Source organism: Convolutriloba macropyga, chromosome 7, assembly GCF_964194025.1.
Source record: "Convolutriloba macropyga chromosome 7, txConMacr16.3, whole genome shotgun sequence".
Classification (NCBI taxonomy): Eukaryota; Metazoa; Xenacoelomorpha; order Acoela; family Convolutidae; genus Convolutriloba; species Convolutriloba macropyga.
The window spans coordinates 47496804-47521353 of record NC_134474.1 but is presented as its reverse complement, the minus strand read 5'-3'; the positions used below and the strand labels follow the sequence as shown (position 1 = coordinate 47521353).

At 31.5% G+C, this 24550-nt stretch overlaps 1 protein-coding gene across 6 annotated transcripts in view; it reads right to left on the bottom strand.

Moving 5' to 3' along the window:
• Nucleotides 1-8857: 8857 nt before the first annotated feature.
• LOC142342323 (uncharacterized) overlaps nucleotides 8858-24550 on the bottom strand; it is a 45571-nt gene continuing 29878 nt past the window's right edge. For 3 of the 6 annotated variants that reach the window (XM_075393621.1, XM_075393618.1, XM_075393620.1), the window contains exons 2-4: nucleotides 16771-17064; nucleotides 16096-16273; nucleotides 8858-9444 (exon numbers count right to left, since the gene is read on the bottom strand). In XM_075393621.1, the coding sequence (XP_075249736.1) occupies nucleotides 8883-9444; nucleotides 16096-16273; nucleotides 16771-16924 (894 nt within the window). In that variant the 5' untranslated portion in view covers nucleotides 16925-17064 and the 3' untranslated portion in view covers nucleotides 8858-8882. Of the gene's footprint in view, nucleotides 9445-16095; nucleotides 16274-16770; nucleotides 17065-21739; nucleotides 21888-21923; nucleotides 22861-24550 lie in introns of those variants that run through there. The other 3 variants (XM_075393617.1, XM_075393619.1, XM_075393622.1) reach the window with 3 other exon arrangements.

Below are 24550 nucleotides of genomic sequence, written 5' to 3'. Positions count from 1 at the left end.
ATTAATAATAATGTTAACGGTATAGATACAATGGATATAGATAAGGCAAAAATTAAATTTAAAAATGGTAAGAATATGACAATAGGTTATGGTTTGATTGATAAAAACAATTATGATCTCAATCATCCATTTAATATAGTATGTAAGTTAGCTAGTTGTCTTGTAAGTATTTATGCAACTCATAATCATAGTAATTCTAAATCTAAAAATGAAGGTAATATGTAGAGAATGTAATTGTGAAATTGATACTAGTAGTGGATATCCAGAACATGAACTATTGGATCATTATAATGTTTCTCATAAAAAATTAATTGAAAGATGTATGAAATGTATGTATAAAACATATAGTGGTTATCACTTTTTCGAAAAATGTAAAGTTAATAGAACAGGCCTTATATAACAAGTACATAGTTATATTGATTATACTGATACTAATGATAGTGATAGTAATGATAATTTTGAAATCAATAACGATAAAGATGAAGAAGATTTAAATAAGGTTTTGAATAGTCTAAAAGATAATATTATAGAGAATTAATTACATAAGCCACCAGTTTTATAAAAACAATCTCTATTCTTTTCAATTTTACATAAACAACAATTTCCGGTTGTTTTATTATTAGTTTCATTACTTTTCTTCTTAATATTACTTTCTGTTTTTAAATCATTTAAAATATCTGTTTTTATCTCATTTATAACTTCTGTTTTTATTTCATTTATAATTTCTGTTTTTAATTCATTTTTAATGTAACCTTTTAAATTCTCTATAATATTATCTTTTAGACTATTCAAAACCTTATTTAAATCTTCTTCATCTTTACCTTTTTTAATATCAAAATTATCATTACTATCACTATCATTAGTATCAGTATAATCAATTAACTATGTAATGATGATATAAGGCCTGTTCTATTAACTTTACATTTATCGAAAAAGTGATAACCACTATATGTTTTATACATACATTTCATAAATCTTTCAATTAATTTTTTATGAGAAATATTATAATGATCCAATAGTTCATGTTCTGGATATCCACTACTAGTATCAATTTCAATATTACATTCTCTACATATTACCCTCATTTTTAGATTTAGAATTAATATGATTATGAGTTCCATAAATACTTACAAGACAACTAGCTAACTTACACACTATATTAAATGGATGATTGAGATCATAATTGTTTTTATCAATCAAACCATAACCTATTGTCATATTCTTACCATTTTTTAATTTAATTTTTGCCTTATCTATATCCATTGTATCTATACCATTAACATTATTATTAATATTATTACCACGTTTCTGAAGGTAAGTATATACACCTCCTACTAAAGCAGTTATACCAAATACAGCAACATATCCACAATGTATCTCACTAAGTACATTTTTTAATATTTGTATATATTTTATGTAAATTAATTGATTTATGTATTCCCTTAAACTCTAAATATTCTTCAAAATAGAACATTTACTCCTTTGTTTTAATATGTGTTGGTTCTATAATTCTATCTGTTAAATAACTCCTTATTATATTATATTCCTTTTCCTTAAACTCTGTATAATCAACATACTTCTCAATATCAATATCAACTATTCTAGAACAATATACAACATTTTTATCTTTATCTAATACAATATAATAGTCACTAATACTAATATGATTTATTACACCATAGTTATAATGTTTACATCTATATAGGTTAGAATCGATTTTAAACTTCTCTTGTACTCTTTCAAAGAATTGTTGTGAACTACTTAAAACAATATATATATATATAGCTGGGGTGTTATCTCTTGCTTTAGTATTTAAATCTGCTACAGTGTGACCTACACATATTCTATTAATATTGTGATGTCTACCTTTAGAATACAATGAGTCTATAGCTGGTAATCTAATGTTTTCTCCCATATCATCAAATATAATAAGACTATTAGCAAAACTATCTAAATTATCTAATAATTTAAAATCATCAATTCCATATACATTATATCCCTTCCACTCATTACCGTCAATACAGAGTACATGAACAGTATCATACAAACCACAGAAATCTTTTATAAAGTTGTTTTACCAGTGTTAGATGGACCATAAATAATAAAGTTATGTTTTTTAATTTCAAATGGTTCTGGTACAACATTCCTATATCCTTTGAATCTCTTCCTTAAATCGGAATATTTATCATAATTCCAATAAGCAATAATAATTTTAAATATCAACATAATAATAAGCGGAAACATCAGCAACATTTTAATAGGACTAAACTTCGGTCTGGGAACCAGCTTCGCGGATACTATATTTCTTTGCATGTTCTGAGAATCTTTCTTTTGTATGATGAAACCTATATCTATGGAGATATATGCATAACGTACAATAGAAATGTTTAAATCTATAAGGAGTGATGTGTTTTTGTTTACTTTACACCTTCTGCATACTAAATATTGATTGGGATTATTAAAGTGCACTTGCAAATGATTATGTCTCTCTATATGCTATAATGTTATTACATACAAAACATTGGAATGGTTTACTTTGACACTCATCACAACTCCAACACCAAGCCTTAATGTTACATTTATCACATTTGGTACTAATCATTTTTTTTAAAATTGAAAAGGTATATAAATAATATTATTTCAAAATTTGGCATATAAAATTGAATCAACAAGATTATACCGGTTACATTCATTCCACGAGTGAACAAGCTCAATCTCATGGACAAGTCCAATTTGGAAGTGGACAAGTCCCATCTGGAAGTGAGAAAGCTCAATCTAGTTCTACTAGCATGGCGGTCCAAATGTTAAAAAGTAAAAACAAACCAAGGGAAGAAATCAAACCAGTAGATAAGGAAAGACAAAAGATAGAATTAGAGAAATCTTTAGAATCAATCAGAAGATTTAATTGTCTAAATGAAGAAATAAAGGAGTCGTATGATAAACAGGATGCAAAATTAAAACAACGAGAAGAAAATATGCGTGAGTCATTGCGAAAGACTGAAGCAAAATATTATCCAGATTTAGATAAGGATTTAGGTTCTGATAAGGATAAGGATTTAGGTTCTGATAAGGATAAGGATTTAGGTTCTGATAAGGATAAATATGTAGATTCTGATAAGGATAAGGACTCAGATTTAGACTCAGATTCATCTGATGATTTTGTCCATATCCAAAAGCCTAAAACCAATAAGTTTAAGTGTGAAGAATGTAATGAAGAATTAACTCTAAAGAATTGTAACAGACATATTCAATCACTTAAACATAAAAGGAACGCACGACTATATAACAGAAATAAAATTATTGAGGAAGCTAAGGATGAGGGAATAAAAGTTACTAATATAGATATAGAACAAATGTTGATGAGCAGTATCCTTGAAGAGGGAATAAAGTTTTGTGATAGTTGTGATATGTATCTTGATAATAATACCACTTATAATAAACATGTAACAACAATAAAACATAGAAATAATGTAAGACTAGTTAATGGGGAAATAATAAAGAATGGGAGTAAGTTTGATTGTGTAACTTGCAAGACTACTCTGAGTCAATATAGTGTGGATCAACATTTAAAAACAAAAATGCATCTGGATAATTTTGAGGGTAAAGATAAGGATATAGATAAGGATATATGTAAAGATCTGCAAAGCAGTTTCACTGATAATATAACTGATGGATATTGCGATGTATGTAATACTAGACATAACAATAAAAAGGAACACAGTGGATCAGATCAACATAAAGAAAATGTTAAACAGAAAAAACTTGTTGATAAGAAGTGGAGAGATAAAGTTAGTGAGTTAGGATTAGATCATAACATGAAGCATAATCAAATAATAATAACTAGTAGTAATTATGAAGATCCTAATTTCTTCAATAATTTGGAGTCATTGCATATTATATATCCCCATATTAAGTTTAACAACTTTGATGTAGTTAAGTGTACAAAACCTACAGATGATAAGTTAGAAGAAAATGATTTTAAATTTAGGTTAATGACCAAACAATATAATGGTGCACATGACTTGGATTTATTGAATGGGGAACTAGAGACAAGAATGCAGGAACAAGAAATGAGTCAATCTGGATGGAGTATGCAACGATTTATTAAAAAAAAGCAATGTATATACATAGGTTTTATCCTAGTGGTGGATGTGATACTGAGTTACCATTCACATCTAGATATATACTTAATATACATAATAGTAAATGTTTACTATGGTGTCTAATTGCTTATCTACATCATGCACCACATAATCCCAGTAGAGTTAGTAATTATAATAAACCAGAATATATTAATGAGATAAAATTACCAAATGGAGTTACACCTCCATATGATTATTATCACTTAAAGAAAATACAAGAACTAAATAAAGACAATGTATTATTTAGTGTATTCAATCTAAATAAAAATAAAACTATTAATCCTGTATTACTCAATCATAATGATCCTAAAAATGTAATATATTACACTGGGATAATCATTACTTCCTATGTAAAGATGTATCATTCCTAGATGTATTATTATTGGTGGATGTATTTGAAAGTTTAAGAGATAAGTGTTTAGAATATAATGAAATAGATCCTTGTTATACATATTCTACTCCAGGTTTAACTTGGTTATGTGGATTGAATTATACTAATATTGGATTTAAATATTATAAAGAAAACACAGTTAATATTTATGAGACAATACAACATGGTATTAGGGGTTGGTTAGCTTCAGTAATAGGTGATTGTCATGTAAAATAAAAAAATAAAGAAATAGATCCTGAGTATATTGGGAAAGAGAATTATTTAAAGTATTTAGACTTCAAATCATTATATGCTTCTGCTATGGTTCAAGCCTAACCTACTGGCGAGATCAAAGTATGTGATCCAGGAACTGGTTGCGCAGATTTTACACAATCTAGCTCTACAAAGGGTTATATCTATAATATTGATATAAAGTATAATGATGACTTGAAACAGAAAACAAACAAGTATCCATTCTTTCCAGAGAAGACAAAAGCAAATGTAGATCAGTTAACAGATTATCAAAATGTAAATAAAAAGAAAGGATATAAATTAATGAGAAGTTAATGCTAAAGTTAACAGATAAGGTAGATTATGTAATTGATGGAGAGATGTTAGATTGGTATTTAGCAACTGGCTTGAAGTTGGAAGATATTACAATTAAGCAAAAGTTAGAATATAGTAAGAGTGAATGGTTAAAACCTTATATTGAGTTTAATATTAAGAAAAGAAAAGAAGCTAAAGCTATGGGTGATAAATTTGGGGATGTATTCTTTAAGTTATTGAATAATGCCTTCTATGGAAAAACAATAGAGAATGCATATAATAGACAAGATGTAGAGTTAGTTAATGATGTAGATAGATATATTAAATTAGTAGAAAATATTGGTTTTAAATATTCTGTAGAGTCTGATGATGATCTAGTAGCTGTACATAAAAGAAGAGGTAATGTTAAATTAGATAATTTTAATTATATTGGATTTGTTATATTAGAAAAAGCTAAACTATTCATGTAAAAAGCTATATATGATAACTTTGAGAAAGAGTTAGATTGTAGTTATCATTACACAGATACAGATAGTATATTTAAAAACATAAATATTCCTTTAGATAGTAATATAGAAACTGAAATTTAATAAGATAAAAGATACTTTACATAATAATGAGTTAGGTAAGATGAAGGATGAATTACCTAATGATACTATTATAGAAGCATGTTTCCTTAAAGCTAAAGCATTTTGTTACAATACTGTTAAAAGAGAAGAAGAGAAAAAGTTAAAAGGTATAACTAAAGCCATTATTAAAAAACAGATTACAATTGAAGATTATACTAATGTTATATATGAAGTTTAAACTAAGTATATAACTAATTATACTATTGATAGTAATAAACATCATTTAGAAACTAAAGAACAATACAAAATAGCTATTGATCAATTTGATCATAAAAGTATTAGAGATAGTAATGGTGAATTTAGGTTTTACAACTAATTTTTATAAAATATTAGCAAAAAGTTAAAATTTATAAAAAAGTAAAGCTGGTTTTTTTTAGTGAAGTTATCCACAAAGTGGTTACAACAATTTTCGCAAGTTGGTTTTACGTGCTTGTTACACGGTCTCGCTAGTTATACTGAAAAACACTAATCACTGTGTTTCCACCGATATCAGTGTTTTTTGACTGTATACCCATTACAGTGTGTCCCATATACAGTCTAACAGCAGGGATCATCCTTTTTAAGAACTGTGAACTTGGTTTTTTTATCTCACTTAGTTTTTTATAGTATTTCATCAAATCCTGAAAGGCGGCATCGCCGATCGGGGGACGTTCACTGGAGTCAGTGAGGAAGGAGCCCCAAACCTTCCGTTTCCTAAAGCAACTTAACTAGACTTGATGATTTAACCACTACACCAATTGAGACAGAAAGTTTTAGTTTTAAATTGATTAAATATTGATTAGGGGATATATGGAAATTTTTATAATTTTAATATTTCTTTCAATTTTTGTTCAAGTTTTCTTTTTTGTTCAAGTTTTTTCGCAAGTTTGTTTACGTGCTTGTTACACGGTCTCACTAGTTTTATACTAGTTTCTGGGGACGTCCACTGGAGTCAGTGGGGATAGAACCCGAACTATCCGTCTGATAATGGATAATTACCAGCTTAACTCGACACTAGTGGATTGCACTAATTGAGACAAGAAATGATAGATTTAAAATATAAAAGAAGTGAATATAGAGTAGTGGATATATAAAGGGAATTAGAGTAATGTGTATATCGTGACCGTTTCGCGACTCTATGTTGCGGAGGTCACCATATACACATTACTCTCTAAGCTAAGAAAACACTAATTCATTGAAACCCATATGTTCAAGCACACACTACGCTGCCTGGCACTTAGTACGTAAGACCAACGAAATATGCTCAAGAAACTTGACCAAGTTATGAGTTATTCTCAGAATTTGAATTCAACTTTACTGATATTTAGTTTAGCTTACTTCAGTGTCAATGAAAAAAAATCTAGTGAAGAGCTGCATTATCTTTTTCGCATCACTTGTTTGCATAGTAAGCAAAGCATTTTCAGAGAAAATACAATACAACTGTAACAAGCAAGTTTGCATGAAAAGAGTCTGCTCAAAGAGACATTTAGGTGAGAATGATCAAGTTGAGGGGGGTTCTATAAGTTCAACCTGCTGTCAAATTCAACTTGTTCTTGCTGACGGGTCTTCTCAAATTAATTTAAGTGATTCTTATTCTTGACTCTTTCTTGGCGCTAAAAATCTATTCGAGTTATTCAATTCCGAATTTATTGAATGGATCTTCTTTTGATAAAGTGGAGTGCGCTGTAAAAAAAAGTGTGAGGATATACGCATTTCTCTCACCTTTATATCAACAGTAACAACTTTACGACAAGCTTAGTGTCCTCACATAGATGAGTTGATAGATCTTGTAATAGTGGGATTTTATTCACCACGCGCTCTGTTGTTGGTAAGAAGCAAAAAATGAAAGCAATGAGCAATGATACATTGGAAGCGCTTGCTTCTTGAGCCAAAACACTTGTCGTTAAAGACTATTTGATCGTGCCTCAAAAATCCTGTTACTCAACGGCTTTGTATCTCAATATAGAAGGAATGTCAAAAGTTACAGCATAGAACAAAACAAAATCCTGGATCCAGCCGCAGGCAGTGGCCGGCGCTATCAATTTGATGAAGCACAAAGGATCCATGATACCAATCGTTTTCCAACTTTGCAACCAGTTGGCCATCAAAATTGTACACAAGGGCCTTCTTCAGACTATCAACTCTTCATTTTCTTATCAATCTAAGCGGAAAATGTCACCCATCAGCAAAACAAAGAATCTAGCCAGCAGAGGCCAGCTCACAAGGTTGTCACACCAAACTTCAGCAGTACCTCAAGAGCAATGAAGAAAACCAAAAAAATAATAATGTTCGACCTATTACTGCAGGTAATTTTTTTCGGCAGCATCTAGTCAAAAAGTGCCGTGTCAAATAAACAGTTTCCGAGGCGATTGACTTATTCTGAGCAAAACAACTGGGAGCCACAGCCAATAGAGGAGATGAATACATGGTAAAAGCTACAAAAACATCCTTTGGAGAAAATGAGAAAAAAAAAACATTGGGGAATACACTAAATTGGTTAGAGTAATTCAATTTTTTCCAGAATTTTAAAAGGAGAATTTTAATTCGGTCATGTGTGGAATCATCCCCAGCGAATCGAATTCATTGACGTAGTTTAGTGTCTTTTGCCTCCCTTCGTTACTGTCAGCATATTGATTTGTTATTCAATAGCTGAGCGGTTGGTGGCCAGTTGGGGTGGAACACGGAGATCCTTTAGGTACATTTTTTCCCTTAACCATCTGGCCTTTTATTACCTAAATTGTACGTCACATGCAAACTCTGTCTGTAAACTGCTGATAACGTTTTGATGCGGTTATTGTATATACTGAAAACGAAGCAATTGAAGGGCTGGTTTCTAAAAGAAAACTCAAGAACAAATTGCGGTTTGGATTTCAAGAAAGATAAATGCAACCTATATGGAAAGCAGAAACAAAACTGATTCTACAATCAGGAGGAACAGCGTAAAAGGAGTTGAGATTTTAGGGGCTACTATAAGCCTGATATTTAAAGCATTAGAACTCACGTTAAAATTTTTCGCAAAGACATACAGCTTACGGGATTTGGGCAAGAGTTTTAAAATTTTGAATCAACTTGAAAGGCTTTTGTCACCAGTTTGATTCGGAGCTTTCATCGTGGAATTGAATTTGTTGCCTTCTACGAGTATTAAAAGATCGGCTAGAACATTCTCTTTAGCAAAACTTCATTTTGTCAGAATTTATTAACAGACGAAAACATCAATTATTGCACTAAAGAAATAACGAGCATCACAATAAAAGCAAGACAAGGGAAAGGATTAACTAAATTAAAACAAAATGAAAATTTACAATTTTCTGCAATTATTCGAGACGGAATGTTTTCCACAGACATTGAGTGAGTATTAGGCAATTCACTATTGCTGCTACATTTAACTGATAATTCCAGTGATAAAGCGCTCGCTGATGATAATTTAAGTGGCAAAGACTTGTTGTTCACGCGGCCAATAACTCCGCACGAACAAGGAACTTCTTGGTAAGAAACTTCAACCCGCTTTAATTTCACGCATCGTTTTAATTTGCCCAATTCTTCAAAACTCTTCAAAGAATTCCCTTCTAAGCTGATGGTGTTCAAATTTTGAGCTCGGCAAATTTTTTGAGGAATGTGTGAAATTAGGTTGTTGCCAATTTTGAGGGTGACTAATTCGGGCATTCGGTTGAAGTTGAGTTTTGCAAGAGATTTTGATGACAATTGGTTGTTTTCGAGTTTCAAGTCGCCGGCACATCCAACGAAATTTGCATTCTCGATGGTCGATATTTTGTTGTTGCTGAAACAAGTGATGTGATAAATTTTTTATTGATTAGGTCTAATTCTTTAACTTCTGAGGATTTAGGAAAGCGAGCCAATTTTCTTCATGCATAACAAACGTTGCTAAAAGAACGTTCCAGTTCCAATTTTGATTTAAGTGTCCAGTTGAACATAGATATTTAATTTATGGCAATTTTTTAAACATACCCAACAGATTGCCGGAAAATAGCCGCCAATTATTCCCATAACACCAGTTGAGATTGAAGGAACAGAAAAACAATGATAAAAATTGATAGTTGTACAAAAACTTTTTTGAAGTGCAAATATTTTGATTGGATTCGTAGTTTGGTGAGCAACTGCTGTTTAAAAGCACTTTGAGCAAAATGAGCGAAGAATAAAATTAGCCCAGACACACAAAAAAGATTTCACGCAAATGAGAAACAAGCCGTGAACAAAGGTCAAACGAAACAAATTTTCATTTGGCGAAGTAAAAAAACATAACAGGACAAGTCCTGACGTACGATTCAAAGAATTTTAACTTACTAAACTAGACCTAGAACGGACTATGCGTGAATTGAGAAAACTATTTCTAAAATCAAATCAGAAAAATGAAGAAGAAACAAAAAATCACTGTCAAAATGCCGCATGTGAACAAAAAAATCACTGGCGAGAAATGGATATTTGGATTACACAACAAACTAGGCTTAGAATGAAGTAAGAATGGATTGGGAAAACCATTTAGAAAACCGAAAAAAAATTTAAAAAAAAACAAAATGAAATCGCTGCACGTGAACAAAAAACCATTAGCGGCAAAGCAAATTTTAGTTCAAACACCGTTTTCTCAGTCTGCTTTAAAGTTAGAGCGAAAAAATTTCACGTCGCAAAACAACTCGCTTTTTGGCTCCATTTACTGTTTCGGCGTGACCAAAATCACTACTCCAATTTGACTTCAAACATCATGAAAATGTGTGAACAGATTTTTCAAAAAAGACATCGCCTCAATAGAATTCAAATACTTTGAATTGTAAAAAACATAGCAGGAAAAGTCCTGAAACAATTCAAAGAATTCCTATCGACTAATAAAAAAATTGACTTAAATGGACTCTGATAGGAATGGAAAAACCTTTACGCTCTACTTCTTGTTTCACCGTGACCAACATCATCACTTCATTTTGACTTCAAAAATTATGAAAATGTTTTAAAAGATCTCAAAACAAAAACCGCGCCCCATTACAATTTAAATTTTTTGAATTGTAAAAAAAAGAATAGCCAGCTGAGAGGATGAGGGCTGCTATTAATAATGTGTGAACAAAGAAAACATTTACCAATTAACAATAGATGTAATTTCGGAATCTTGGTCAAAGATTCAGTGAATTTCGGTCATTATCGTTTTCTGAGATAAAAATTTATATAAACTCATAAACAAACCCCATGCTGTTCTGCCTATCTCTCTCTCTCTCTCTCTCTCTCTCTCTCTCTCTCTTCATTTTTTTCGATAAAAAGATGCCGTGAACTATATTTGGGCTCCCTCGCATTGAGCGAGACAATTAATTTCTTTAAAAAAAGAAAAAATCTGTCGCCACTCATTAAATGCGCTTCATAATAATTAAGCCGCCTTATCGTTGGATGAACTGAACAACCCTTCAAAACTGGCTCTCTCTTTCTCTCTTCTAAATTCTTTTTTTTTGAAATACAATATATATTTGGGCTACCACTCAATGAGCAAAAAAACAATTTGTTGCAGAAAAAGTCTGATGACTATTAAGCTCATTGAAGACTGATTTTCCCAGCAGCATAAAACTCAGAAACAAGACAAAAATACAAGAATCCGCATAAAGTTTTGAAGATTTCCAAGAACGTCGAAAAACCACTCTAAGCAAGAAAAAACTTCAAATATTTGTATCAGAGAAAAACCAGTTCTTGAACACAAGGCTAATATTGGACAAAAGAGCTGTACTGGAGATAATATAAGACAAAACTGCTATTGTTGCGATTATGGGCAACAATTTTACTTGAATCCAAATCAAAAATTCAGGGAAAAACAAGAAATGTACAAAATTGGAATATGCCCACAGCATGATGCAACCATGATACTTGTAACTTCAATGCATAAATTCACATCTTTTGAGTTCCTTTTGAGTTCCTGTGGTCTCATTTTCCCTCTTCTCATTGATTGGTGGTTTAATAATCTCTCTCCTTAGTCTTTTCTTGTTTTTTCTCTCTCGGGTTTTTCTTTTATGCTTTCTGTGCTTGTTATTTGTTCTTTTTCTTGTTTCTAATGTTCCATAGATGTGTTATGATGGAGCAATTAAAATTTCTGACAGCCACAAAAATTATTGTTCCGACCACACTTGTGGGGGAGGAACTATATAGTCAAATGGGTTTTTTTTGTTCAAACATTTTTGGCCGATCGATATCTTCATCGCCAAGAAATGTGAGTGGTATCACTAAAAAGCTCGTCCAGCGTAGAATTCGAAACTAAAAAGATTTTTTAATTTCATTTTTTTCGAGGAATTATCGAGGATTGAAATTCTGTGTGAACACCAGATATTTTGTTCAATTTTACTGTACATTTTCTTCAAATTGAGTTCTTTTTTATATAAAATATTAATTCAAAATTACCTTTCAGGCACAAACTGAATGAATTTTAAATTCCTAATAGACGAAAGACGATAAAAAAGACTAGTTCTGGTCTCATAGTGAAGTTTACCATAATAAAATCGAATTCTATTTGAGAGCTCTTTTTTATAAAACTTTTATATTTTTTTGTTTTTTTTAGGTCCATAGAGACTAGTCCATTTTCATATCATAAAAAAGACTAGTTCTGGTCTCATAGTGAAGTTTACCATAATAAAATTGAATTCTATTTGAGAGCTCTCTTTTAGAAAATTTTTTATATTTTTTTTTTTGTTTTTTTAGGTCCATAGAGACTAGTCCATTTTCATATCGAGGTTCTGTTAATTAAAAACCTGATTTACAGTCTAATGAATCACGGTGAACAAAAAATTCGTTTTCAAGCAATCGCTTGTGCTTTTATATATTCGACTCTGAGTTTTCGTAATTTTAAAAGAAATTTCGATTTTGTTTTTGAGCTTTACTAAAACTTTGGAGTTATTGAGGATTGAAGTTCTGTGTGGACACCAGATATTTTGTTCAATTTTAGTGTACTTTTTCTTCAAATTGAGTTCTTTTTTATATAAAATATTAATTCAAAATTACCTTTCAGGCACAAACTGAATGAATTTTAAGTTCCTAATAGACGAATGACGATAAAAAAGACTAGTTCTGGTCTCATAGTGAAGTTTACCATAATAAAATCGAATTCTATTTGAGAGCTCTTTTTTAGAAAACATTTTATACTTTTTTGTTTTTTTAGGTGCATAAAGACTAGTCCATTTTCATATCGAGGTTCTGTTAATTAAAAACCTGATTTACAGTCTAATGAATCACGGTGAACAAAAAATTCGTTTTCAAGCAATCGCTTGTGTTTTTCATATCTTTGACTCTGAGTTTTCGTAATTTTAAAAGAATTTTCGCAATTTTAATGTTCCATAGATGTGTTATGATGGGAAAGTTAAAGTTTCTGACAGCCACAAAATTTATTGCTCCGACCACACTTGTGGTGGGAGGAACTATGTATTCAAATAGGTTTTTTTTGTTCAAGCATTTTGTGGCCGATCGATATCTTCATCGCCGAGAAAGGTGAGTGGTATCACTAAAAAGCTCGTCCAGCGTAGAATTCGAAACTAAAAAGATTTTTTAATTTCATTTTTTTCGAGGAATTATCGAGGATTGAAATTCTGTGTGAACACCAGATATTTTGTTCAATTTTACTGTACATTTTCTTCAAATTGAGTTCTTTTTTATATAAAATATTAATTCAAAATTACCTTTCAGGCACAAACTGAATGAATTTTAAATTCCTAATAGACGAAAGACGATAAAAAAGACTAGTTCTGGTCTCATAGTGAAGTTTACCATAATAAAATTGAATTCTATTTGAGAGCTATCTTTTAGAAAATTTTTTATATTTTTTTTTGTTTTTTTAGGTCCATAGAGACTAGTCCATTTTCATATCGAGGTTCTGTTAATTAAAAACCTGATTTATAGTCTAATGAATCACGGTGAACAAAAAATTCGTTTTCAAGCAATCGCTTGTGTTTTTTATATATTCGACTCTGAGTTTTCGTAATTTTAAAAGAAATTTCGATTTTGTTTTTGAGCTTTACTAAAACTTTGGAGTTTTTTGGCATAGACTAATTGCATGGTCATTGACTAAATGTGCAATAGGTTTTGTGATGAGCAATATGAGAACCTATCTAGAGCTCTGAGTTGACAGCTAATGGATGTTAAGAATTTTAAAAATGTTTTCCGAGAAACTTTATAACATAAACCGATCATAAACCTATTTTCGTGAATTCTAAGTCAGTCTCAGTAATGACAGGATCCCCTTCCTTTCAACTGCAACCAATATAAATCTGGTTAGCGGTTTTATCTTCAAACTATTTTTTATATCGCTTAAAAGCTTCAAGTTTTTCGTCGTACTATTGTTTCCTCTTAAAATCTTATCACATTATCCTGATTTTGCTATCTCATATTGGCTTAGAAAAGACGTTCAATGCATCACGGATAAAATTTCCAGAGAAAAGTTAATGGTTTAAATGACTTCGACACTTTCTTCTCGCACTTTTCTACTTTATTTTTGGATTTTGATTGAATTTGTTGTTGTTTCCATAGTCATTGACTTACTGTAATTTCATGTTGATGATTTATAAATAACAGACATCCTTGCCATCTCAACAACTCAAAATTCATTATATTTGTTAGCTTCCTTTGACAGCTATTGAATTTAATGGCGTTGATACTATGGTTTTCTCAAAACTTTCGTGGTTTTAGTGTATTTGTTCATGTTTGTTGTTTTATTGGAGCAAAGATGTTAAATAGAAGAATCCAAATGCTGATATAAATTGAAAGTGGAACAGTTTTTTTAATTCGTTTTTAATTGCTTCGACACTTTTCTAACTCAATCTTTTGAGATTGCTGTTTTCGCCTGTTTCTTTTATTCTTTATGTAGCAGTAAAAAAAAATTGGTCTCTTAAGGTTAAAATTGAGGATTGAATGAATGATTTTACCCAAAGCAGTCAATTTATAGCAAAGAGACCTAAAGTTTACGACATTACACATTTTTCAAAGTTTCAAAGACTCTTCAATTTTTTGGTTTTTGTTGTTCTTTTCATCAACTTGTAACTTATTCTCATCATTGAGAGGTCCCATAAATTTCCTTGTATTTTAAGAACCAACAGGTTTACTGGTATTAAGAGGTAACTGTTGTTTTGTTTCTGGGACAATGTGCGTTTTCATAAAAATTAAGAAAGGTGTATTTGTGTTTCTTATTCTCGTCCTTTAGAACAATCGCGTAATAACAGATTACAATGATTTTCAAGTGTTGCGTAATTGAACTTATTTATTCATTCAGAATAATTTTAGCTGAAAAATTGTAAATAAAAACTGAATTATAAACTTTAATATTCAGATAATAGCTAATGGTTTTAATGGCTTCACTAATTTGGGTTTAGGAATGTTTGTAATTTGTTGTTCGTATTTTTTTGAGGTTTTCTGCATCTTTAGTCCGTTCCTAAGGTTCAGTCCAACCAAAGTCAGGTTCTACTGGTTTGGCTTTGACTTTTTGTATATTTTTTAAGAATTATTTCCTTAAAAACTAATGATTTTAAAGACTTTTGAAATTGTTTGGTTTCAAAATTTTTGATTGATTTTTGAATTTCGCCTCATTAATTCTTCTTTTTGTCAACTTGTTACCTAGTCTCATTAAGGAACAAACCCATCTGCTTTAGGGTTTTGTCTGATTGTAATTTGACGTTGTCACTAGGTGCTTTTAAATTTGGATATGAGTTTTTGCCGTAAAATTTTTGCTTTTGTTTTTTGTTGTTGCTGTTGTTTTTTCTCGTAATCTTTTTACTGGCAGATCTCGTCGTAATGAGGCATGGCATTATTTAATTCAATTATTAGTTGGTTGTATAAAGATTTTTTAAAACTCAAACATCTATTTTTGATTATCTCTTTGTCAAAAATTTAAGTCAAAAGACAGTTAAGTTAAAAATGTAGATGAGCGCGGGTCGGAACATCATGTGCGAACGCACATTAATGAGCCTCCTTGCTGAGCAGTAAATCGTGAACAGACATCACTAATTTTGCCCCCCTAATGGCTATTCTTCTCCCAGTGTTGGTATGCAAGTCTTTTATGCTTTTTCTAGTCATTAAAGGAGTGAAAAAGTTTCGTGAAACTGGAAAAACTTACCTGTAAACATATCATAAACTTATCTTAAAATGCATGTAAATTCATATAGAAACAGCAAGTAAATTTTTCTAGTTAAAGTAGCGTGCCTAAAGTTTATCTGCAAGCATTTAACATTAACCTGCAATTCACAGTCAAACTACCTACAAGTTATTTAGAGTTTGCAGTTATTCGCTCCTGAAATATTACCTGCAAATTAGCTTTCTTAGTAATTCTTCTTGCAATTTGCATGCAGCAGTTGCAAGTGGGTTTACTTGAATGTTTGCGAGTATTACATGGAAATTTTTGTGCAGGAGGAACTTGGGCGCTTTTACCTGTGTATTCCAGTTAGTATTTTAATTTGCTCATGTCTGTTACCTGAAGTCGAATATGATTGGGGAATCGTTGTCTCGAGGACAGTTGAAATTGGCAAACTGGGAGTGAGTGATTCGGGTGATGTGGTTGTGGGAGAAGTCAACCAACTTCAGCTTCTCAGCTGTGCAGCCGAGGGAGTTGGGCCATGGGGGGATCTCTCTCAAGCCCTTGTTGGAACAATCTGTCAATAGTCCATTGCAGTTAAAAGGACGACTCCAGTGACGATATGTTCAAACTCTCTGCATGCGTTACAAGACAAAAAGGTCTCAACCAGGTTTTGAGGTCATTTGTATTGAAAAATTGACTTGCTTAAATCTTGCTAATTTTAGTTAGCCAGATCTTAGTAAGCTATAGTTTTTAAGCTTTTACGGAAGATATCATCCAGTCTCGGATCGGGGTATCTACCAATTTGTTGATAGAATCCCGATCTAAGTGCTAAGAATATCCGCAGCAACATTTTTCGCAGAGACACTGAAGTATCATGATTTGTAAAATTCAGCGCTTTCATCTTAAGAAAACTCTCAATTAACGCTGACTCCTTGACCCAGAGAATTCCCGAATTCGTTTCAACTCTGGTGCGCTTCATCTAAACTCATCTGAAGGGGACATCGGTATATATAGTTTGTTACCACAATCTTCCCATATATCCTTGATAAAACCAATACAAAGGGGACTCACCAATGCGGCTAATGATGTGGTCGTCAGCATAAGCACAATCACACATACTCCACTCCGAGTCCAACGTACAAATAGAACAGTCGTCCGTCCGAACAGACGAGGGTTCGTTGAACAGTCTCGCAACTGTGTGAAGAATCGTAAATATGTCTATCATATTGCAAACACACAGTAGCTCTAACTCGTATAAGTCATAACTTATTTATAACTATCTCTTCACACATTGTTTTGTTACCACCAGCTGCGGGAGGCTGTCACGGAATTCAGGGAAAAGTTGTCCTTTCATAGGCTTGCGTCCTGGGAAAAACAAATAATGCTGTTTGTCGGTGTTGTTTGGATCGGCGCGTAGTGGGGTAAACAAAGAATAAGGTGCTTTTGTTATTGTTTCAAACAAAATAACCAAATCTAATTAATCCAACCGAATTCAGAGTTAGATTAAGTGATTATCGTAGCCTATTTATCGCTCCTTACTCAAGATGAATGAACGAATTTGCTCTTTACATTGCAAGAATAGATGACAGGTCATTTTTACAAACAACAACAAATTAAAAACAAATAAAAGGACTTAAGAAGACTTTATATGAGCTGTTGAGTCTCTTGCAAAGCAGAACAAATATATTACTTGAAGCCAGTTCAGAGTTGTATATCAGTCTACAAAAAAATCGAATTCGGGGTGATGCTATCTCAGTCTTTTTAAAGATTTAGGGTTAGTCACGATCAAACTGTTTTAAAAAGCTGCGTTCATTCTACACATTTTGTACCTTTATTTGATACTAGCAATCTTGGTAACAAAAAACCTAAATAATAGAATTTTGTAATTTTCATTTAACAACAAAACTACAGTTTCAGATAATCTTAGAGTTCCTATTAAGTGAAAACCGATGCTGCTTTATATCTTTGGTAGTGAGATAGTTCAATTAGATATAACCAGCCGAATTTTTAAGCTAAGCGGGACGCTAAAAAGAGGCGCCATGTTGTCTGAGCCAATTGGTGACAACCAAAGCAGCCATCAAAACAAACCAAGTTGCCAGCAACATCCGTGTTGGAAAACAAAACTACAAAAAGACCTATCCGAACAAAAATGGAAAAAGTACCGCCGTTGAGGCTATTTCTGAGGATTCAAGTTTTCTTATACTCACTATGCATATTTATCCCGTGTTGCTCAACATAATTGTTTCTTAGCGATCATACGAAGTCATATATGATTCTAAGTAACAATACAAAGTCATATATGACTTTTGACAAATATCATAAACAAAATTGATTGATTTGTGCCCTTTCTTTGTGCCCATATAGGGACTTCTCCCCTTCTGTTGTGTGCTTCTCTCGCCTTTATATTTTATGGTGCTACATTTCTCTTGCTTTGTTTTTAGGTTCTGGCCAATCCGGAACCTTTTCGTGTCTTTTTAGTATCAGAGCCTCTGTTTTTTTCTTGGGCTGCAAAAAAAACTCGCCTAAAGTGCGGACTGTTTTTCTTGCATTTCGAGATAGCAAGAAGTATCAAGAAAAAACTCTGTCACATTCATCCTATATCTTAAAAATCATACTAAGACCGTTAACGATTTCTAAGCAAACATACTAAGATCATATGTGCTTTCTTAAATATCATACTAAGACCCTTAATGATTTACTAGTACTCACAGCGAAATCGTATGCGATTATTCGTCCTTTAACCGAACAGCATTGTTAATCGTTTCTTTGTTTTAATACAACGATCATTTAAGATTACTTAAAAATCACACAAAGTCATATATGAAAAAATGAAAATCTTATTAAGATCGTACTACCATATAGTCTATGATTTACAATGTTGATTGATATAATAATAGTTCAAAATAATTGGTAGTTGACCATGATTAAGTTAACCAAAACTGTATTAATTCTTTCGATTAATTTATTTTAAAAATAAATGTTATTTACAATCAGAAGATAGAAGATATGATATTTACAGATGCATTTGAGATATTTGTTGCGTCTTCCTAAAATTAATCAAAGGCTCTTAAAATAATCAACGTTGTTTGATTAGATTAACTGCTTTCTGCCATTAACTAAAGATGATAAATTTTTCTGTCACCAGGGCTTGGTGCCCAAAATCAAATCCGATTACTTTGGCAAAATAATATCAACCAAAAAATACTTTGCAAACCTGCATTTTAAAAACCTTGCCTGAACCTCTTCAGGCTAAATCGCTTTAAATATTTAGCGTTATAAAAACGTTCATTTTACACCATTACACAAAAAGAAAGTGAACCTTCATTTTGAATGAGCAGTTGACAAGCTCACGTTGTTGTACATTTGAGCGTTCTATGAAGTTGATTAAATAAAGGATAAAAGCGACAAGAACGAAAAAAACAGAATGGTTAGATCAAAAGTCGGATTTAATTTTTGAAAAAACTGAACTCTATAGCTCTTTAAAAAGAGATTTTATTGCAAACTGTTCCAATTCTATCTCATTTATTTCAGGTTCTTATCTTGTAAAAGAATTCTATTAAAGGTACTTTATGCTCAACCGGTATTCCTGCTAAGTCAATTTTGGTCCATTGAACTATTGAATGTAGAATTTTCTAGGTGGTATCAGCTCCAGGATTTTTCACAATAATCTTCCCTCGAGCATTGTAATTGTAAAGTTTGACATCGTTCATTCAGTGACTATCTTGTTCAATTGGGCGACCAAATTGGACGTTTTATTTCCTACTTGGTAAAAATTTACGGTAATTTTCCATACATTGAAATGTTTTCAACTATTTGAGATAGAAACTCAGCGAGCAGAGATCATTCTAAAACCAAGATTGTTTTAAATTTTAGTATTTTGGCTTACTGTGCCTTAACTGAGGCAAAACTCATGGAGTCATTACCGCAGTTTGCTAATTATTTCAAAAATGAACCTGGAAAGTTATTGGCACAATTGATGAAATTTAATGGAAAATTGTTCTGTATTTTTACCTAAACCTACACAAGGCTGTGCTCGATGCTAACCAAGCTTAGTTCATTTTCGGAAGCCGTATTAATGACTAATTATTTGCAAAAATTTTGATTTCAACGTATATCAATTTTTCAAAAGACTTGATTCCAACATTTATCATTCTAACGTTTATCATATTGCTGATCAACAATATGAAGAAATTATGTAAAGCGATTCCTAAAACATGACTTTTGAAACGTATGGTCTCGCTAACAAGTAACCATACTCAATGTTATTCTGACTCACTTCAAAGCTTTTTTTTTCGGAGCTGTTGAAATGAATTTGAAGCATTTAAAGCACACTCAGTGAAAAAAAAGAAGGATAACGCAAATCTTATTTTCTTTGAACATTTTCAAAAACAGGAATTAAGTTTGGCTAAAAACTATGAGAATTTTTTCAGTTTCTCAATTGTCTCTAACTTCAACAAGTCCTCAGAGACAATAATTTGAAAAAAAAACGAATTTTCGTTTTGAAGAGGGCTTTTGTCCTCTTGCCGATATTGCCGTCGTGTTGTTCTACCTACGAGCAAACATTCTGAATTTTAGTTTTTTAAAACTGATTTTTTTTCAAATTAGGGCTGGTTTTCTATTATCTCCAGAAAACTAGCTTTTTAAATTTTGTTTTGTGTTTTTTGTTTTAACTTTAGAATTTTCTGCAACGTGCACTCACTGTACACTGCATCCGAAATTGTTTTTTACAGTTACATTAGTGTTTATTTTGCAAAAAAGCATAAAACTGAAAAACTGAAATAGTCTTGCAATAGCAGAAACATTTTAAACCCCAGTTATGAGCTATTATTTTTGCAGTTGTTTTTTTCGTTTTTGACCTTGCTTACCTTGCCAATCACATATAAATAAGACTTTAGGAAATATTAGTCAAAATTCTTAAAATGTTTTGTTTCTTCAATAGTTTATTTTAACAGGAAATGTTCTAATAATTAGCCAGCGGGCGAGAACAAACTCCTAAAAGTGCAATTGAGCACTGTAGTCACGTGAAAAATGTAAAAAAATATCTGGTTTAAATGCCGGTACCAAATTTTCCGTCAGTGTCAAAAAAAATTGGATACAAGTATTCATAAAAACGTTACAAACTTAATTAGTTCGCAAAACTTTCTGTATTGCGTTTTCCTCTCAACAAATTGAAGGCAAGTTTTGATCTCACACTGTTTCTATCACAGATTTTGCTATAATTTTTAGATTCTTTTTATTTAGACATATGTGACAATAGAAAAGAAACAAGGAAATGCGCCCCTGAGGTGCTTAGTGCTTGTTTGTCATTAATAGCGAACCCAACAAGTCTTAAGTTTCAAGACGCAAGTCAAATTTTTAAATGTACTAAAAGAAGAGGAACTAGTGACCATTTTTGTAAATTTTACTGATAAAGTCAAAAACCTACGCAACTGATCCCACGAGGGCTAAGAAAAAGTGTAACCAAATAGCGTCAAATCAAGGAATTTCATTTTGTTCAGGTTTAACATCCCATAGAAATATGTTTTAGCTAAGGAATTGAATTAATGAGTACGAGAGATATAAAATATCATTATCTGTAACATAACTTATTTCAGGTCGTATATTTGTTATTTGCGTCATTGCAACAAGTTGCCGCAATTAAAAGATTAAAAGAATTCATTCTCATAATTTTCAAACTTAGTGTTGAAGGATTATAATTTATTTTCAGAAGAACAATTGAAGTGGCGCAAAAATTTTCCAAAATTTGATTGGAATTATTTGGACAAAAGACCATATGAAAACCCTCAACAGGTCAAAAACAAAAACTACGAATTTTTAAAATTTTAAAATTTAATAATTAATTTTAAAATTTTTACCACGAATTAATATACAGTCTCAAAAATTGAAAGAAGTGTTATAAGAGTCGATTGATAGTAATTATTTACTATTTTTACGAGTACGAATATCTCATAGAAGCTTGACAGCCTCTTTTGATCAATTTCTTAACTATTGAACGAAGAATGAGAAAGAATGGAGAAACTAAAATTAAAGAGAAACCGACCTGGGATATAAAGAACTAGCATATCGATTGAATGATTTCTTAAGATGTAATACAAAAATTACTCTGTGCAATCAGATACTTGGCGATGCTCACTTAGTTGTTCAAAAGATCCAAATACAATCTAATTTATTAAAATGAAGTAACTCTATCCAATAAAAGAAAATTGACTCCTTTTTCAACTTACCGATCACATAAAAGGAATAATTTTGTTGTTTAGTTTTGGCTCCTTTTGCTCACAACAATTTAATTTCAAAGAAAGGAAATGAAGTTGATATTATCAATAAATGCAAAGCTGCTGAATTTTATTTAGCTCTCTCTTTTATCTAAAATTTGCCTGAAGCTCTTAAAACTGCTGCTTTTTGTTTGCTACCATGGTGACTGTAATGATTAAAAATGTGCAAATTATTGAGATGAAAAATGTTAATTTGGCGTCTAAGTCGAGTGAACAAAATCACAATTTCGTCAAATCAGGTCTCGCTCAGCCGTTTCCTGCCGCTATTAAGTAATTAACAGAAAGCTAATCACAAATTTTCATAAATTACTTGAGAATGAATCCTGAAGCGGTTTTTTGGGTTGCAAAGCAGATTATACAAACTCAATTTTAAACTAAAATGCAGATAAGAAATAAAAAAATTGTCGATAAACATAAAAATACAAATATTTCACACAGTTTAAATCTCAGATCAAAGATAATTAACTTTTTCGTGAAAAAGGGATATTTAAGCAAAATTTGTTTGAAAACCTGACCAAATTTGGGCTAATATGGCGGAAAATAGGGCAAAATTTAAAGATGAAATGAAAATTGTAATTCTTTTGTGTAAATTTGTAACAAGGAGGGGGTTAGGGAAGATTAAGGGCAAAACTAATCAAAATTTCGGAAATTCTTTCTTCTCTTCACCACGTGAATTCATTATTAGCCACATCCGCACCAATTTTCTCCCCTCATCCCACAATGTTCTCCCTTTTCAATAAATTCCTAATGAACTTCCCAATCTAATTTCATACGCAAATCTACCAGCGTGTCTTTTGTTTTAAATTCTGTCCGTCCTTTCGTCTGAACAAATTTGCCCAGGAGGAGCTGAAGAAAATGGACTGAGGGTATTAAAATGCATGTCATTTTGAGACTTGACAGGAGATTTGGTTTCTGAGTTATATCTTGATAAATAAAATTGAATCTAAGTGGTTACGGAATGATAATAGTAACATAGGCTTCAAATGTGGGAACATGTCTTCGTTCACCTAATGACATGTATAAAACCTTACATTTTGAGACAAATTAGGCAGTTGAAACTAATAGGAGAAGTTAAATTTTAAGGAAAAGACAAGCAATCGTGAGAAATCTGTCAGAATACCATCGTTTGCATAGAAACAAGTCAAATTGTCAAACCAACATAAAGTGTTGTAAATTTAAAGCTTTAAAAAACCTCACTTTTTAAAAAAAACCACGAAAGCCCAATTAAAGTAAATGAAGAACATCCAATGAAACTTTCTTTTGTTTAGAGCAAAAAATGAGCTTGTGGAGACAATTAGCTGCGTTCAACGCACAAAAGCTCTATTCTTTTGGTATGAGACACTACTAAATTTGCTGGAACCACTTCCTCGGAAATAACCATTTTTTACTGATATTCTTATGATCACTTAAGAATTCACACGCACTAGTTTGTTCACACATTACATTCAATCCTAAAACAATCAACTGAGAAAGTGATATGCAGCACATTTTAATTGGCTTAGCGAAAAAAATCCAACAAAGGGGCATTAAGTTGTATTCAAAAGCATAATTTGTTTGATTAGAAGAACAGCTTGGTATTAATGGCACAAACAAAGGATTTAGAATCTATGATAGGCAGTTGAACGTGTTCTGAGACCTTAAATTGAACCACAAAAATTCGCAAACGAGCAAAAACAGTAAGTTGTTTCTTTGATAAAATTCGGGAGCCTGCACTGCAACTGAAACTTCTAGGGAACGGAAGTTACCGTGTTGAAAATCTATAATCGCTGCTCGTATATTAATTTTTAATGCTTTCATATGCATCTCTCCGTCTTCTACAGAGAACTTTGTAAGGAAATTGGAGACTGAGTATGGTACTTTAGCCAGTAAGGTAATCCACAAATTGTTCCTAATTGTTCCGACCTAATTTAGTGCGGAGGAAATATATGCTCAACTGGGTTTTTTGTTCAATTTGGTCAATTTTCGCCGATCGATATATTCATCGCGCAGGGTTGTGAGCGGTATCATAAGAGAGCTTGTCAAGCACAAAATTTCAAATTAAAGGTTTAGAATTTTGTGCAAGTCAGCCTAACTTCCTTTATTATTCACATTTTTTGTAATTTTTGCATAAATTTAGAACAATTTTTGCTGAAAATTTGATAAAATCTTTAACGATAGTCACATTGCGCAATATTATTACGCAAAATTTTAGAAGAATTAGTTTTTTACAAGTCAGTTCTCATTTTAAAGTTCAATTAATAAGAGGTCCCATTTATTTTCAAAAAAATCATGGGATTAAATATTGTGTTTTAGTGAAGTTCGTGGTTTATATGGCTCCGACAAATTGTTTCTCTTTTAAATTTTTAATTAAAACTTGAGCTTTGCCAGCGTTTAATGTTCTTTTTGTAGTGTTATGACTGAGGCTAATTAATGAAATGTACAATTTGGCGTCGAAAGAGTTTCTAAAAAACAATTTAGTACCTTCACTTAATTCATGATGTTTTATCGGTAATGTAACTCGATAAGTATCCAAAATTCAATTTCTTTTTTGATATTAGCTAATTCAGTCAAAAAATTCAGTCAAATTCAGGTCAAATTAG